The 18,441-nt window shown below is 38.3% G+C and overlaps 1 protein-coding gene across 4 annotated transcripts in view; it reads left to right on the forward strand.

Moving 5' to 3' along the window:
• The window catches only part of LOC149801202 (ufm1-specific protease 1-like), a 33,887-nt gene that overhangs the window by 9,392 nt on the left and 6,054 nt on the right, over positions 1–18,441 (forward strand). Inside the window, exons 1-4 of one of the 4 annotated variants that reach the window (XR_016420591.1) lie at positions 4,221–9,636; positions 12,516–13,604; positions 15,169–15,242; positions 16,118–17,057. Coding sequence is in view for 1 of the 4 variants with exons in the window: in XM_089955243.1 (XP_089811369.1) it covers positions 17,545–17,615 (71 nt within the window). In the remaining 3 variants the exon portion in view is untranslated. Of the gene's footprint in view, positions 1–4,220; positions 9,637–12,515; positions 13,605–15,168; positions 17,058–17,544; positions 17,616–18,441 lie in introns of those variants that run through there. The other 3 variants (XR_016420590.1, XR_016420592.1, XM_089955243.1) reach the window with 3 other exon arrangements.

The following is an 18,441-nucleotide window of genomic DNA, read 5'->3' on the forward strand; positions in this document are numbered from 1 at the left end:
TTCTCAGTGTTGCTAATGTCCATTTGTTTCTAAAACTGTATTGTTGCCTTTTGTTTTCCCCCTTAGAACTTTGTTCTTTGCGGGAATTCTGAAGCTACTTCGTGTTCTACCTGTGGTGGTAGACACTTTTACTTGAAATATTAACTGAATGGTATGGGTAAGTCCCTATGTTCTAGGAACAACAGCAGGCCCTGCTCCAATGTTGGGGACATCGTTTTCTCTATTTTTATTTTCAACTTGATAAAATAGTTATAAATTCGTACAACGCTTATGTTGATATTCATGCATTTGCATGTTACCTCAATAAACAAATCATCAGAACTAGAATATCTTGTTTCTTTCAATAAATAAGGAAATACTTCAACAATAATTTTCCATCCTTTGTTTATTTGTGTGTAGGCTGAGTTTCAAAACAACAAGGGATCACACCACTAATTAAAAAAATATATATATGTTTTTTTCAGAGTCAAAGCAGCCTATGGGGCAGTGGGGCCACACAAAGGCCTTGTGGGATACACACACAGACTGCATCAAGTGCTCCAGGTGCACTTCTAAAAACTTGCGCCATTTGTGATTTGTGGTCTTCCAGCACCTGGAATCTGGTAGATTCTAGTAGTTTCCAGACATACCTATCAAAGAAATAATGGAAGAACATTCCCTCTTCTTCAACCAAATTTTCTGGCTTTTCTTCCAGATCTCACATGTTAGGACAAACATCTTCAGTGGCTGTTGAAACCCCTCCAGAAGGAGGGTCTTGACGTTTGAGAAGCCATTAAACTGCCCCCTGTAGGAAGATGACGGAAGATCTCGCATCCCTAACAGCATCACACTTCAGGTTGCGGGTTGCTCCTTCCTGTTGGGGAGGTAGAGCACTGTGACTGCAGGTTGCACCACAATGGTGGGTTGCGACCTCCCATCAGGGAGGTAGAGCACTGCAATAGTGGGTTGTGCCCTCCCTCCATGGAGGTTAAGTGCTGCAACAGTGGGTTGCACCCTCTCTTGAAGGAGGTTCAACACCATAACCTTTGGATGTGCTCTCCCTTTAGGGAGGTTGAGCACCACGATAGCAGGTTGATCCTTCCCATCAGGGAGTTTGAGCACCGCAATACCATTAGGGAGATAACACATCACACCCATGATGCACAGAGTGAAGATGAGGTCTTCTCCATCTACCACTCATCGACCTTGTGGTACAAGGACAGGGCCAAGACTGAGCTTACCCCTCTCCACCCTCCACCATCCCACCCTGTGCAGGATTTACAATCCATACACAGGATTGAAGCTAGGGATGGGGACTGTTTTGGTGTCCCCCCTTAACTCAATTATACCTATGAACCCTTATGAGATGTGGGGCCTTCCACCTCAGGGACCTTGGTCCATTGTGCCACCATGGACTACTGGACCTTGCCATACCAATCAAAGTGATGCTGCGGCTTGTGTCCCACCATCACCTCACCAAGTGGTTTCCTTTCGGAATACTACAGTGTTACATCATTGAGGGTGGTTAGATGTTCTCATCTCCCCTCCATGCCTTCTGTTCAATCAGGGGTTGCGACACATATTACTCCTATGCCTCTCCATCAGGGGACATACCAGCTCAGAGTGTCCTTGACTATGAGGATGAGGATGCTCTTTCCATCCTCATTGACTCCAATCAGTTTGAGACAGAAGCTGTGACAATGACACCTTCTCTCTTACCATCTCCCTCATCTCAGGTTGATGAGGAAGAAGAGGTCATCTGGTCTTTTGAAAAGGCAGTAAACAAGGTTTACTGTTTTTTACCCCCCCCCCAACTTGTTCCCGAAACCATCTGGCACACAGTCCAAAAAGATCCTTTCCAGTTTGGAAAAGATCTCAGGGGTACCACCTCAACCAGACCTCTTACCTCTCCCACTTTCATCTACGACTGAGGAAATATCAGGGTTTTTTTTCACAAGGCCAAAATATTGCTCGATAATGTAGAGGGTGGTCTTTTCCTCCCTCTGCGTTTAGACCCCGTATCTCTTCAAGCTGCTGGGTACATTGTCTGAAGTGGCCTGTTATTTTCTTTCTCCAGTCCAGTCTGGAGGAATTAAGGGAAGAGGTGCACACCCTTTGCAGAAAGGGTCAGTCGAAAGGGTTTTAAACGATCAGTCTCCTGCCTTCTCCTGATTCTTCTTGATCGCCAAGAAAAGCAGGAAATTTTGAATTAGTATTGATCTCTTTCTGCTCAACCAATTTCTATTGGATTAAAGATGGAGACAACCTCCTCAATCCGGAACACTCTTTGTCCGTCTGATTGGGCAGTCTCCATTGATATTCACGATGCCTATTTACACATCCCCATTTTTCCTCTGCAACTTAATATCTTCGTTTTTGCCTGGACCAGGAAGTTTTTCAAGTTTGGGTTCTTCCTTTCGGAATCTGTTCTGCACCCAGAGTGTTCACTTGGGTTATGAGAGTAGTAGTAGCCTACCGCTGAATACAGGGAACATTGATTCTCCAGTATTTCAGTGACTGGCTGATTCACCATGTCCTTGTTCAGTCCTTTCATCAGGATCTGTTCCTCTCTCGGTCCACCATAACTCAGTTGGATCTCCTACCCAACCCCGAGAAGTTCCCTTGGATTGGGTAGATCGAGTGAAAACTGTTGTATCTGCTCACCTTTATCTGTCCCTACTTGGAACCTTGAATCCTCTGCCAAATTGGATTTCCTTTAGGACGTTTTCAAATACGTTCTCTACAGTTCCTTCTTCTGGGAAGGTGGAAACCTCACAGAAATTCTCTATCAACCCCAATCCCTCTAGGACCAGTTTTTCACCACCATTTATTTTGGTTGATGAATCGAGATTCCTGATGGGGGGTCCACATGCATGCACCCGATCCCCATTCCTATCTGTTCACAGATGCACCAGATTCAGGCTGGGGAGCCCATTTAGAGCCAGAGGGCATAATCCTACATGGTTCCTGGACTCAGGCTGAATTGTCCATCCACATCAACAACCTAGAAATGAAAGTATTTCTAGCATTGAATGGTTGCATTGACCTAATAAGGGGCTGATGTGTCATGGTCTCCTAAGACAACACGTCTGTCATAGCCTATCACAATGTCAAGGAGGTCTAGAACGTTTTCCTCTGGGCAGCCTCAGAGATTGTCACAATCTGAGTTTGCCACATTCGGGGCAAGATGAATGTATTGGTGGACAGCCTGTCCAGAACAGACAGATCTGTCCTTACAGAATGGTCTTTTCAGCACTCAGTAACAGAGTCCCTGATTTTCCTTTGGGGAAGACCTCTAGTGGACCTGTTTGCGACCAAGCTCAACAACAAATTTCCCTTTTGTCTCCTTTCCCGGGGTGGGAGGAGGGTATTCGGCAATAGCGACGGGTAAGTATTGCATAATTATAATTAGTCTGTCGTCTGTAAAAAGATGACATATAGGCACATCTACCTTCTGCGCATGTCCATGTGACAGAGTGGCTTGTCAAAGTTCAAAGGGTCATACTGACTTTTTCTCCACTTTGGGAGGATGTATTCACATCATACTGATGGTATATTTTTACATGAAAATAGATTAGCTAAGCAATAGTAACAGGTAAGTATTGCATAATTATAATTAGTTTTACCCAAAAAAATCTACATTTCACTGACAATTTACTTGTGTATGTGCAAATCACATTTTGCCTGTGATCATACTTTTGAGCGTTATTAAGGTATTGTTGAGTATCATTCAGACTACTCATGTATTTTCCTCACATGCTTACGACCATGGCTTTTCCCATCAATCTCTGCTCAAGACCAATGGGTTTCAAGGGTAGATATACCAGTCATGTGCCATTTTCTGGCAGACATATTCTGACTGTCAGTGAGTATACATCTGAAGTAGGGATAGAAGAGCAAATATGATTGCTGTATGCTTATATCACAATATAGTGTAACGAAATAAAGTATTCCACATATACAATATTCCAAATGATATAAAATAAGTATACAATATATTCTTCAGTGTTGAAGATATATACTTCATTGAATTAACCTTGCTACAGTAGCACTATTTAACTGGACATCTACATTGACTCTTGTGACAAAACAGAAATCTGTTCTACTGTTATGTATTATTACATATGGAAATTTAAATAGAGAAATATATTAAAATGTCAGTACTATTACTATGGTAAATAACTAAACAAGTATAGAAGGGAGCATCCATTGTAGTATTCCTGCAGGGTGTATTTATTATCTGCATATTACATTGAAGTGACCTTTATTAATCTTATAAAAAAAGAAAAGCAATTCAAAATTTATATTTCAAAGTATTAGCGTGACCACTCCGGTGGCCTAGTGGTTAGAGCATCCGTGTCGGATGCAGGAGGTCATGGGTTCAATCCCCAGCTGAGTCATACCAAAGACTTACAAAAACAGCTGCCTCGCTTGGCACTCAGCATTAAGAGGTTAGTGTTAGGACTGGTCAGCCTGGTGTCAGGATAAAGTGACTGGGTGGGACATCATGCTACATGTCTGTGGCATGATGCCCCAGTGCTAGACATCACTATAAACTGCCACATTGCAGACATCGTAGCGATATGACTGAAAAATTCTTAAAGCTACGTTAATAATCCAAATCACATCACATCAAAGTATTAGTGCATTCTGCACTATAACAATACCATATTCACTGGGCGACACATCTTAGTGGTATAATTTTTTATGTGTTTTATAATTCAGTTTGTTTCTGGTTGTACTCTTTCCTAAGAAATACATTAATCATTTTTCAGTGATTATTTTGTTATACTTTCTTACCTTTACATTGAGCCACACACGTCATCTACATTTATGTAAACCTAAGAATTTTAGGTGTGATTTATAAGGGAAAGATCATAGAGAACATCAATTCACTCGGACCTATTTGGACTGGAATGTTACAGTTTTATTTTTAATTCATGCACATTACACGGTTAATTTTTATCATTACTAGCGTTTATTAAATCGTTGAAACTTAAATAGCTCTTCTGTGATTAAAATCCCAACTTGACATCGAGTCAAAGCTGACCTGAAGTAATGCTCTGGACGTTACAGTTTGGTGGCAGCATTGAGGATTGCTGAATCAATGCTTGCGGTATCTTCATTAAGTGCATCATCAGACTTTAATTCAGGATGTCATCAAGGCAATCATTGGACTTTAATTCAGGATGTCATCAAGGCAATCATCAGAGTTTAATTCAGGATGTCATCAAGGCAATCATCAGACTTTAATTCAGGATGTCATCAAGGCAATCATCAGACTTTAATTCAGGATGTCATCAAGGCAGTCATCAGACTTTAATTCAGGATGTCATCAAAGCAATCATCAGACTTTAATTCAGGATGTCATCAAGGCAGTCATCAGACTTTAATTCAGGATGTCATGAAGGGAATCATCAGACTTTAATTCAAGATGTCATCAAGGCAATCATCAGACTTTAATTCAGGATGTCATGAAGGGAATCATCATACTTTAATTCAGGATGTCATCAAGGCAGTCATCAGACTTTAATTCAAGATGTCATCAAGGCAATCATCAGACTTTAATTCAAGATGTCATCAAGGTAGTCATCAAAGCAATCATCAGACTTTAATTCAGGATGTCATGAAGGGAATCATCAGACTTTAATTCAGGATGTGATCAAGGCAATCATTAGACTTTAATTCAGGATGTCATCAAGGCAATCATCAGACTTTAATTCAGGATGTCATCAAGGCAATCATCAGACTTTAATTCAAGATGTCATCAAGGCAATCATCAGACTTTAATTCAAGATGTGATCAAGGCAATCATTAGACTTTAATTCAAGATGTCATCAAGGCAATCATCAGACTTTAATTCAAGATGTCATGAAGGGAATCATCAGACTTTAATTCAAGATGTCATCAAGGCAATCATTAGACTTTAATTAAGGATGTCATCAAGGGGAATCATCACCTGCTGATTGGGACCCTGCTGGTGGAATGTGTCTCCCACCTTCCTGAGATATAATCCCAGCATCACCAAGTGGGAAAGTCTTAATTTGCCATCAAAGTCCTAGTAACCCAGATCAGGAGGTGATTAATGAAGTTGAATATGAAACTGCAACTGAGGATGATGACTGGTTAGCCATAACGGAGGAGTTAACTTGTTTATCCTGCCACTTATGATGGTACTTCCAGTTGGAGGGATTACCACTGTATTTCAATATTGTTAGTCAATTGAACTAGGGGGATGACAAAAACAAAGTCCACGAATTTTCAGTCAGTCTGAGGGGCAGTGCTCAGAATGTTTTGAGTGACCTTATTCATGAACAGAGAAGGAATTACCATGATTTGGTTACAGCCCTTGCTAAATGCTTTAAAACCAATAACCAGTCAGAGCTCTACAGACTTGAAATGAAACACTGTCAGTGTGAATGAGGGGAGTCACTGAATGAGCCAGTGCAAGATGTGAAACACCTAGCTAACAGGGCATATCCAGCAGCACTGGTAGGAGTTAAGGTGCAGTTGGCCCTGACTGCTTTCTAGATGCCCTTAGCAATCCAGAAATAGAGTGGGCAGTGCATCAGGGAAAAGCAAAGTCCATGGATGATGTAGATCATCTAGTTTGGAGTTTGAGTCTTTCTGATCTGAACGGATTGTGAAAATTTGAGGCCTCACACAATAAGGTTGCAGCATACTGAACCAGGAGGATCCAGTCTTGACACTAACTCAGGGCCCGGAGTTGGTGAGGTTTCAGAAGTTGGAAAGCTTCTGAAGGATATTTTCAGCAGGTTGTATGCCTTGGAGAAAGCAGGTGCACTTGCCACTAGCAGCAACAGTGACCAGAAAATGAACAACATCAATAATAACAGATGTCAAGTTGCCAATCAGCAAAACAGGAAAATGTCACTCCTGTCATCAGGAAAGCCACATGAAGAGAGCATGCCTTCTAGATAATAAGAGGGTGGACAGGCCAATTCCAGAAACGGACCAAACTCTCATCAGGGAAACAATAGAGCTGATTCTAATTCACATGAATTCCAGGGAAATGTGCATTAGCTGGATTACTGGCCCAAGCCTCAGCTGGTGGTAATAAAGGGCTGATATCTAGAATAGTACATTCCAAACATTGAAATAATGGTCTTTATATTGAAGCAGTAATTTGTGGTGTTCAACTTTTGTGTTTGTTGGATACTGGTTCCACTCTTTCTGTGTTGCATCCAAACTAGTATCTAGCTATTCGAGAAGAAACAAAAATGTTCAACTTAAAATGGCTGAGGTTGTGTTACCCTACCTATTGAGATCAATGGAAAAGTGTTCCATCATAGTTTTGTCATTGCAGATATTCAAGCCCCCCGTTGTGTTTTGTTATGACTTTCTCTTTGCATATGAGTGCAAAATTGATGTAGCTGAAAGTAAACACTTTATAGGTGGAAATTCAGTGCAATGTTTGCTTGAAAGTGAATTACCAAGTGTGTGTCAAATTACCATCATGGAGAGAGTTGTTGTTCCAGCTGGTACAGAGATGATTGTTTAAGTAAAAACTGATGGTAAACTTGGATATTCCACAATGGCATTTATTGAAGCTGACAACTCCAAACTTTCAGAAAAGGGTGTTCTTGTTGCAAGATCTGTAGTGGAGCCCAGTTCTGGAAAAGTGCCATTATGTGTAGTAAATATTTCTGATCAGCCATGCAGAATTTATCAATGTACAAATGTAACCTCTTGTTCCATGATTGACAAGATTGTTACATTAGATCCAATACAAGAGTTTTTGACATTTGAACTCAGTAACCCTGATGAGAGAGATGGAGACGATTTCAACATTGAACTCAGTACCCCTGATGTTAGAGCTGGGAACAATTTCGACATTCCCCTTCCAGAACACTTAACAGAGTTGTGGGTGAGTTGCAAAGAAAATCTAGCCACATATCAACAGAAGGAAGTGCACAGACTGCTATGTGATGATGTTGGAGATTTTGCAAAATCAAAGGAAGATCTAGGGAGAACAGATCTAGTACAGCATATGATTGATACTGATAATGCTACACCTGTAAAATTACCCCAAGAAGAATGTCACCCTCTAAACAAGAGATCGTCGAAGTCGAAGTACAGAAGATGTTGCTTCAAGGTATAATTTAAGCATCCAAAAGTCATTGTATTGCCCCAGTTATCCTAGTAGAATGCAGGGCAAGTCACCTCACCTTTGTGTTGACTGTTGCTTTTTAAATAGCTTCACCTACAAAGACTCATTTCCTTTGCCAAGTATTGTCGACTCTCTGGACACACTTAGAGAATCCATTTGGTTCTCAACCCGTTACCTTAACAGTGCATATAATCAAGTTGAAGTGGTTCCAGAAGACAGAGAAAAGACTGCCTTTTTCACTCAGTGTGGACTTTATGAGCTTAAAGTTATGAGCTTTGGAGTGTATAATGCCCCAGCTACATTTGAGAGACTTATGGAACTGGTACTTCATGGTTACCATTGGAAAAATCTGCCTGATTTACTTAGATGATGCGATGAATAAATCTTTTGATGAACATATAAAAAATTGAAAAGGGGTACTCAATATCTATCAGAAAAGCTAACCTTTATGCTTCTTCCAAAAAAGGCTATTTCTTTAACCCTTTCATCACTAAGTAACTTTGGGGGCATAGAGTCCTCAACAATGAGGTGACAGCCCTGGGACATTGATGCTGTCAAAAACTGGCCTCAACCCAAATATGTAGGTGAAGTTCACAGTTTTCTGGGTCTGTGTTCCTGTTACAGGAGGTTTGTCAAAGGCTTTGCATCAATTTCAAATCCACTTCATAAACTCACAGAAAAACAAGTACAGATTTGTTAGACTGAAGAGTGACAAGTCGCATTTGAACAGTTAAAGACATCACTTGTATCTACTCCAATTTTATGTCACCAGGCAACAGTTCGTTCTTGATACAGAGGCTAGCGGATGCGGCATCGGTGCTGTTTTGGTCCAATTTCATGATGGAAGAGAGCAAGTAGTAGCATATTTTAGTAGAGTTCTCAGTAAAGCGGAGAGAAACTATTGCGTTACCGTAGCGAACTGCTTGCACTCACTGAGTGTGTGAAAGACTCTCATCATTATGTACATGGAGTTCCCTTTACTGTGAGAACTGATCATGGTGCTTTAACATGGCTGTCAAGATTTAAAAACATTGAGGGACAAATGGCTCATTGGATTGAAATTTTCAATGCCTATGACTTCAGAATCATTCATCATTCTGGCAAGCAACATCAAAATGCTGATAGTTTATCAAGGAGACCATGTGAGATGTGTAATTACTGTGAACAACAAGAATTGAAAGATTATTTTGTAACCCTAGAGAGGACCATCCAGGAACTGCCAATTTTCCATCGCGTGTAACTACAAGAAGCCAGTTCAGCACCAAAGAAAATGAAACGATACTGAGTCTCTCAGTTCAAAATGTGGTGCAGCAGCAGTCCTTTGGTGAAAAACAGGAGATGCCTGCAGAAAAGTTTTGCAGTATCTGGCATGATAAAGTACTCAAACTGAAAATGAGACTTTGTCTGCTTTGCATGATTGGAAAGCTGTAAACAATGGCATGAAATCTCAAAATCTTTCACAAGAAATGAAAATATATTGGGCTCATTGGGATCGGATCATGCTGAAAGATGGAATTATATATAAGGTATGATGGGAGGATTTAACATTAAAGATGGAATTATATATAAGGTATGGTGGGAGAATGTAACATTAAAGATGGAATTATATATAAGGTATGATGGGAGGATTTAACATTAAAGATGGAATTATATATAAGGTATGGTGGGAGGATTTAACATTAAAGATGGAATTATATATAAGGTATGATGGGAGGATTTAACATTAAAGATGGAATTATATATAAGGTATGATGGGAGAATGTAACATTAAAGATGGAATTATATATAAGGTATGGTGGGAGGATGTAACATTAAAGATGGAATTATATATAAGGTATGGTGGGAGAATGTAACATTAAAGATGGAATTATATATAAGGTATGGTGGGAGAATGTAACATTAAAGATGGAATTATATATAAGGTATGATGGGAGGATTTAACATTAAAGATGGAATTATATATAAGGTATGATGGGAGGATTTAACATTAAAGATGGAATTATATATAAGGTATGATGGGAGGATTTAACATTAAAGATGGAATTATATATAAGGTATGGTGGGAGGATTTAACATTAAAGATGGAATTATATATAAGGTATGATGGGAGGATTTAACATTAAAGATGGAATTATATATAAGGTATGGTGGGAGGATGTAACATTAAAGATGGAATTATATATAAGGTATGGTGGGAGAATGTAACATTAAAGATGGAATTATATATAAGGTATGGTGGGAGAATGTAACATTAAAGATGGAATTATATATAAGGTATGATGGGAGGATTTAACATTAAAGATGGAATTATATATAAGGTATGATGGGAGGATTTAACATTAAAGATGGAATTATATATAAGGTATGGTGGGAGGATTTAACATTAAAGATGGAATTATATATAAGGTATGGTGGGAGGATGTAACATTAAAGATGGAATTATATATAAGGTATGATGGGAGAATGTAACATTAGAGATGGAATTATATATAAGGTATGATGGGAGGATTTAACATTAAAGATGGAATTATATATAAGGTATGATGGGAGGATTTAACATTAAAGATGGAATTATATATAAGGTATGGTGGGAGGATTTAACATTAAAGATGGAATTATATATAAGGTATGGTGGGAGAATGTAACATTAAAGATGGAATTATATATAAGGTATGGTGGGAGAATGTAACATTAAAGATGGAATTATATATAAGTTATGATGGGAGGATTTAACATTAAAGATGGAATTATATATAAGGTATGATGGGAGGATTTAACATTAAAGATGGAATTATATATAAGGTATGGTGGGAGAATGTAACATTAAAGATGGAATTATATATAAGGTATGGTGGGAGAATGTAACATTAAAGATGGAATTATATATAAGTTATGATGGGAGGATTTAACATTAAGATGGAATTATATATAAGGTATGTATGGGAGGATTTAACATTAAAGATCGAATTATATATAAGGTATGATATGGGAGGATTTAACATTAAGATGGAATTATATATACGGTATGATATGGGAGGATTTAACATTAAAGATGGAATTATATATAAGGTATGATATGGGAGGATGTAACAAATAACATTAAAAAGCAACTACTTTTACCGAAATGCTGGTAGCAGAAAGTTCTAAAAATGTGTAATGCAGATTATACTGCTGGTTATTTAGAAAATTCAAAAACTGCAAATTTTGTACATGAAAGATTTTCTTGGGTTGGATATAAAGACGATGAAAACTTGTATAGAAGCTGTTGAAAGTGTCTAGCTCGGATTCCACCCATGAAAAAGTCAAAGGGGCCTTTACAACAATACAAGCTTGGTGCTCCTCTTGAGCAAGTAGCACTTGCGATTCTTGGCCTTTTACCAGAAACAGAAAGTGAAATTCAATTTGTTTTGGTCATAACATGTTACTTCACCCACTGGGCTGAAGCCTTTCCATTATCTAATATTGAAGTGAAAACCATTTCAGAAACATTTGTATATGAATTTGCTTGTCACTTTATAGTGCCTTATCAGTTACACACTGATCAAGGTAGACAGTTTTTGAATCAACATACTCTTGGACATTCACAAAACCAGAGCCACCACTTAGCATCCTCCGAGTAATGGGTTAGTTGAACGCTTCAACAGAACTTTGACGTCTGTACTCACAAAATATGTGTCTAAAAATAAGGATGCTTGAGATCAACATCTTCCTTTAGTCATGCTTGCTTAACGATCTTCATGTCATGACAGTACAGGACGTTTTCCATGCAAAATGATGTCTCTACCAGTTGATCTTTTATTTGGTCTATCACCTGAACAGTCTTAACAGAATCCACTCGATCATTCGTATAACCTGAAACTAGAGATGAGTGAGGTACATGATATTGCCCGCAAATGCATGGATAAAGCTGATGACAAACAGAAACATAACTATGACCACAACATAATATCGCAAGCCATATTCATTCCTGGAAGTAAGGTCTGGTATTTCAGTAGACATTGAAAACATGGACATGCATTAAAATTGCAAAACTATTGGGATGGCCCTTGTACTGTCAAAACAAATCGGTCTGATTTTGTCTGTAAAATAAAACTTCCTGGCAAGTCACAAGAACTCTATGTACATTTTAATAAATTAAAGCCATGCTATGCTAAAGACACTCAAATCAGTTTAAGAATTCATGTTAAAATTAGTATGAAGTTAGAAAGTTATAGAGTTCGGTGCTGAACAGTTTGAATAATGTCTGTTTTTGTTTGAGTTCAAGTATTTTCAAATGATGCCACTCGGAAGGGACAATTTTTGCAGTAGGATTTATTTTATGAATATTATAACATGCTTATTAAACAAATGTATTAAACAAATGAATACATGGTCAGAGGCCTTCATATGTCATTCTTCTTCATAGATGTTCTGGTGCAAAGATCCACGATGTCAGAGGAGATTCTCAACAACCACCCAGAGAGAGCGGCACTGGCGGGATGCCCATGGGCCAGTCAGAAATCGTGATATGTGTGGAAAATCCTTTCCAACAAACAGGACCTACCTCTTGAAGGAACACCTTTAATGTCATCATGCTGTGGGAGACCATCCATGGTAATTCTTCAATGTACCAAAGAAGCCACAAAGTCATGGAAGGAAACCACGAGATGTGCATATCCTTTCTCCAGCAAGGAAAACATAGCAGCGGGTAGCCCTACTACTACTCCACCCCAGGGAAGGCCATACGCTCCACAGGTTACTTGTGATACCACCATAGAGCCTGCCATCCCTAAACAAGTAGAAAGTGGGATACATCAGTACCACTTTTATGTCATGAAGAAACAGCAGCACCATGTTCACTTCTTCAGTTTGACATGCACAATTTGGAGATCCCAGCGCAGATGGTTGACCAGGCAAAATTATTTCCACAGCCTCCCAGGAGACCGGTCTGTATGATGCCACTGAAAAGTTGGACCACACCAATACCACTTGAGCCAATAGAACCACCAGTAGGGCACCTATATATGAAAATCTACACAGCTACCCATTGGTATTCTTTGCAGGCACACCTTCATCTTATCACACCTATATGAAAATCTACACAGTTACCCACCGGTATTCTTTGCAGGCACATCTTCATCATATCACACCTATATGAAAATCTACACAGTTACCCACCGGTATTCTTTGCAGGCACATCTTCATCATATCACACCTATATGAAGATCTACAGTTACCCACCAGTATTCTTTGCAGGCACACCTTCATCATATCACACCAGGATAGCTGCTGATTTACTGCTCCTGATGGAGGATCGAGCCTTAGCGTCCTCAAACAGGGAAGTTTGGCATGTCCCAGAGGGGTCTATTTACCTACTGGTGGAGTCTATGAACTTAAAACTTCCTTCCTTTTGGACCCAATGTATAGAATCAAACTGGAAACTGGCCCCATGACAGACAACATCCTCATGACCAATTGTGGACACTTATGTACAGTGTGAAATAATTCAGTTTAGGTAATCATAACAAAATATATGTTCAGGTTCGTGGAAGAAATTCTTTTTGATAAATTCTGGTTTTACAAAATATAAATAGTGTGTGGCTCATTTAAAAATAATTCTCTCAAGTCTCAGCATTAAATATTAACTTTCATGTTTTCATACGTCTATTAATGGTCTACAATATGGGATACATTTTAATACATGCATAGATATAAAAAGGACTTTTAGCATCGCTTGGCTCAATAAATAGCTTGACAGATATTTTAATATCATGCTTAGTGAGATTAGGTGATCAATGTACTGATGTTTTGGGTGATTGTGATTGGCACTTGCTTCACACGTGTTTGTCTCCCGTTGTCAATGTTGGTCCAGATTGGTCGTTTTGGTCATTGTGTTTTGGCCTCCTTTAAGTCCTCTCACACTATTTAGCATATTATATTCATTTCTGAGATACAAAGTTAAGTTCTGTTGTGAAAATCTTCACATCAGGTCTCCAGATATAGAGTAATTCCACTGACAATTTAATTGTAAAAGTCTGAATCGTATTTCACCCGCCATCATACTTTTGAGTGTTACTAAGGTGTTGTTAGGTATCATTGGAACTACTTGTGTGTTTCCCGCATGTGCTTACGACCAAGGTTTTTCTCATCAATCTCTGCGTAAGACAAATAGCAGTCTTGTCAGCCATTCCTCACCTGATCAATCATCCAGCAGCTGAAAATCAATCCTTTGATAAACAATAAACTATCTCCAGTCTCTTAGTAAGAGGAATGAGATATTTTGTTTATAAAAAAATATGCTGCATATATCGTGAAAATTGATCAACTGCAGTTGGACATTTGTTTTGGTTATATGTATATGTACCCTCACCATCCCCATTATCTAACCTCAGTTGACTCCATGTACAGATAAATTTGTCCCTGTTTTATGTCTTTTCTGTAAGCTTTGAAATCATCATATGGCTTTACCCACATGTTTAAATTCCGACTCATTCCTTTTTGTTTTTTCACCTTAAAATGTGATCAGAATGCAGACTTTGTCTTCAGATCACTGATGTACACAGCTTATGTGTCATCAATATGTACTGTAGGAAGCTGACATGAACAGAACCATTTAAATTGCAGGGGTGGAAAGATTTATTGTTATAATCAGACATGATACTCCCGTTTTTTTCTGTGCAGTAGTGCAGAGTCTTGGTAATCATGGTATTAGTAATCAACTTATGTTTAAATCAATATAATGGTTATTTGATTTATTCTTTTCTCAGTTTCTTTTTGAATATGACTTGATTGTTTTTTGGAGATCACTCTTTACCCATGAAATTGAATGGTTACTCCCAGACTTGGTTGAGACTAGGGTATAGAAGTCACATTGTACAATTTACAGAAAATCTCCAAGGCAGTTTAGTTTCACACTTGTTGAACTCTAAGTACATTACTGCAGCTCATAGTAAATGTTCTGATTATCGGTGCAGCTTAATTGTTCCCGAGTGGTAATTTGAAAGATCATTCAATGCATTTTGTAATTAGTCACATTTGATGACCTCATGTATAAGTTTTAATTATTTTTATATGCAAAGGCAAATACATTTCTGAAGAAAAAAAACTGGATCCTTTGGAGGTCGTAACATAGTCCATACGAGTTTCAATAAAGGTATTTTTCACACCTAGATACATGTTTCATTTTAGAAACTTTCACTGTCTGATTTGGCCTATTTTGTATGTCAGATATCAGTCCCATCAGATATTTTGATTGTTCATCATATATAAATATTTCAGAGAATATACTATTTAGCATTTCAAAAGTTGTGTAAGTTTATTGGCAAAAATTCAGTGTTCAAATTCAGACAGGATTTATGATTGTTTACATTTGTTATGGAATTATTGTTATTGATACAATGACATAAGTTGGTGAGTACACAAATACTTTAATTATTTACATTATTCATTTACCACTTGCTGGCCGAGTGGTCTAAAGCGCTCTCCGTTACGGATCACTGCCATCTCACCTCTGTCTGCGTGAGTTCGAGTCAAGGATTCGGCTAATGTGGGTATGTGAGAAAGCTTGCCAGTAGCTTCTCGTGGGTCGGTGGTTCTTCCCGGGGTTTTCCTGGGTTCTTCCTCCACCATTAATGCTGGCCGCCATGTATAGCCTATCGTGTGCTGAAAAATGGCGTTAAACCCCACAACAACAACAACAACAACATTTACCACTTGCATGTACCAAGGCATGGATATCTGAAAAATATGTAATAATTAAATATCAAATATGTAATCACTGATTTGAGTATTTTTGTTTAATATGTATCACTATAAGCTGGTAAACTGCATCACTATTTTTTTAAGTTAACTGACTTGTCTCAGTATTGCATGATACATTACATAGCATGATGGCACTTTGTGGACCCCAACCATTAGTAATAATAATAATTATAATAATAATAGTTACTTTATTTAAAGAGGGTAACTCAATTAGCTAAGAACTAATCTACCTTGAGGCTCTCATACAAAGGAATTTATTTATTTTAGCTGCATCTCTGAAGCCACTGGATATATTAAGTTTGGAAGCAGAAAATAGAGGGGCATTTCTAATCTCAACTGGAATACTATTCCGGAGCCAAGTTCCAGAGGATTGGAAACTTTTTGAATAATTCCTTATATGGTTTGGGAATTTTATACTGTTTGGTAGATATGGATCGCAGGTGGGGAGTATAGCCAGCTAGCCTATACTGGAATAGTGATTGCAAATATTCAGGAGCACTATTATTGGATATCCTGTACATTAATTTGGCTTTTCTCAAATGGACCATTGTGTTATAGTGGGTTTTCTTAGTACTATGTCAGTGAATATATGATGTACTTCCTCATGCCAACATCACAGATTCAGTTTTACTATTTCTCAATGTAATGGTAGCCCAGGTTCTGTACTGTTATTCAGCTGATGAAAATATTTTTTTTTGTTGAATTTTATGATCATTTCCTAAAGAAAACTACATGTCTATAAATGAACCCTTCATCCTATACGTAACTTAAGTGTAAAACTTGAATAACACTCGGTGTCACATGAGCTTGACATTCTGGTGAGTACCATTGGAATACTGTATCATGTTTGGTGAATACCATTGCAATACTGTACCATGTTTGGTGAATACCATTGGAATACTATATTATGACTGGTGAATACCACTGGAATATTCTATCATGTCTGTAACCATGGAAAAGTACCCAAAGGCCGAAGCAAACTTTTGGGACTGCAGTGCTTTGAGATTTTGAAGTTTTGCTTTACTTAGAAATGTTGTTATTTCAGATCATGAATTTGTTGCAAAAAGTTGAAAATGTTGTGAATTACCATATTGTCTTTATTTTTTGTAAAGGTGTTCCTTGGTTCCACATTATTATTAGCTGTTACTAACAACATAGAAATTTGTTGTCTTTTGACCTGCAATAAATTTGAGTTTGACCCTCAAAATTTGTGGCCTTGGGATTTCTGCAGGCCATTGTTAAGTTAAATCAGAGACATGGCTGGTTAGACTGCAAATGTAGAATGAATAGTATTATGATTTCTGTGTTTTGCTTTTCCAACATATTTTCTTGTAAACAGTTCAACAATCCAATTAGGAAACCTTCAATGCTTTGATGAAACTATTTGTAATTACTCTTGGAGGTTCAGGATTTTGATTTCAGTGCAATATTTTGAGTTCTTTATTGACCTTTGAAAGACCTGCTTTGAGGAAAGTAGTAGATGCAGATTGTCTCTTAATTTAATTTGCAGGGGTCTGTCTAATTTAATATGTAGGGGTCAGTCTCTCTAATTTAATTTGTAGAAGTCAGTCTCTCTGATTTAATCTCTCATTTAATTTGTACAAGTCAGTATTAAAGTTTTATTCTTGATATGATAAGATGTTCGAGAAAGAAATTGGATTAATCTAATTATTATTGGATATGGCATCATATAGGTGGAGATGGGGACAACTCATCGAAAGGAATTCTGGGAGTGTGTGAAGAACCAGCTGCTCTCCTAATAATGGTAAGTTCCTTGTAATTTAATGTTATGTTACAGTGTTTAGTATTTCTCCCATAATAAACCCAGAAGGCCAGCTTCAAGTATTTTTTTAAAGATGGGGATGAGCTTGTAATTGAGCAAAGTTATCTTTAGTAAATATTTGCAAAACATTTGTAATTGGATGTGGGTTTACCATCAACCATGGCTAAATCATATTAATATGGTAAATGTGGGATGTGGGCCACCATCAGGCATAGGTTTATAAATGTGGGATACCATCAGGCATTGGTTTATATATGTCGGATGTGGGCTACCATCAGGCATAGGCTTATAAATGTGGGATGTGGGCTACCATCAGGCATAGGCTTATAAATGTGGGATGAGGGCTACCATCAGGCATTGGCTTATAAATGTGGGATGTGGGCTACCATCAGGCATTGGCTTATAAATGTGGGATGTGGGCTACCATCAGGCATTGGCTTATAAATGTGGGATGTGGGCCACCATCAGGCATAGGCTTATAAATGTGGGATGTGGGCTACCATCAAGCATTGGCTTATAAATGTGGGATGTGGGCCACCATCAGGCATAGGCTTATAAATGTGGGATGTGGGCTACCATCAGGCATTGGCTCATAAATGTGGGATGTGGGCTACCATCAAGCATTGGTTTATAAATGTGGGATGTGGGCTACCATCAGGCATAGGCTTATAAATGTGGGATGTGGGATACCATCAGGCAGAGGCTTATACATGTGGGATGTGGGATACCATCAGGCATAGGTTTATAAATGTGGAATGTGGGCTACCATCAGGCATAGGCTTATAAATGTGGGATGTGGGCTACCATC

Source organism: Sinohyriopsis cumingii, chromosome 4 (assembly GCF_028554795.1).
Source record: "Sinohyriopsis cumingii isolate HCF-2022 chromosome 4, ASM2855479v2, whole genome shotgun sequence".
In the NCBI taxonomy this organism is placed as follows: domain Eukaryota; kingdom Metazoa; phylum Mollusca; class Bivalvia; order Unionida; family Unionidae; genus Sinohyriopsis; species Sinohyriopsis cumingii.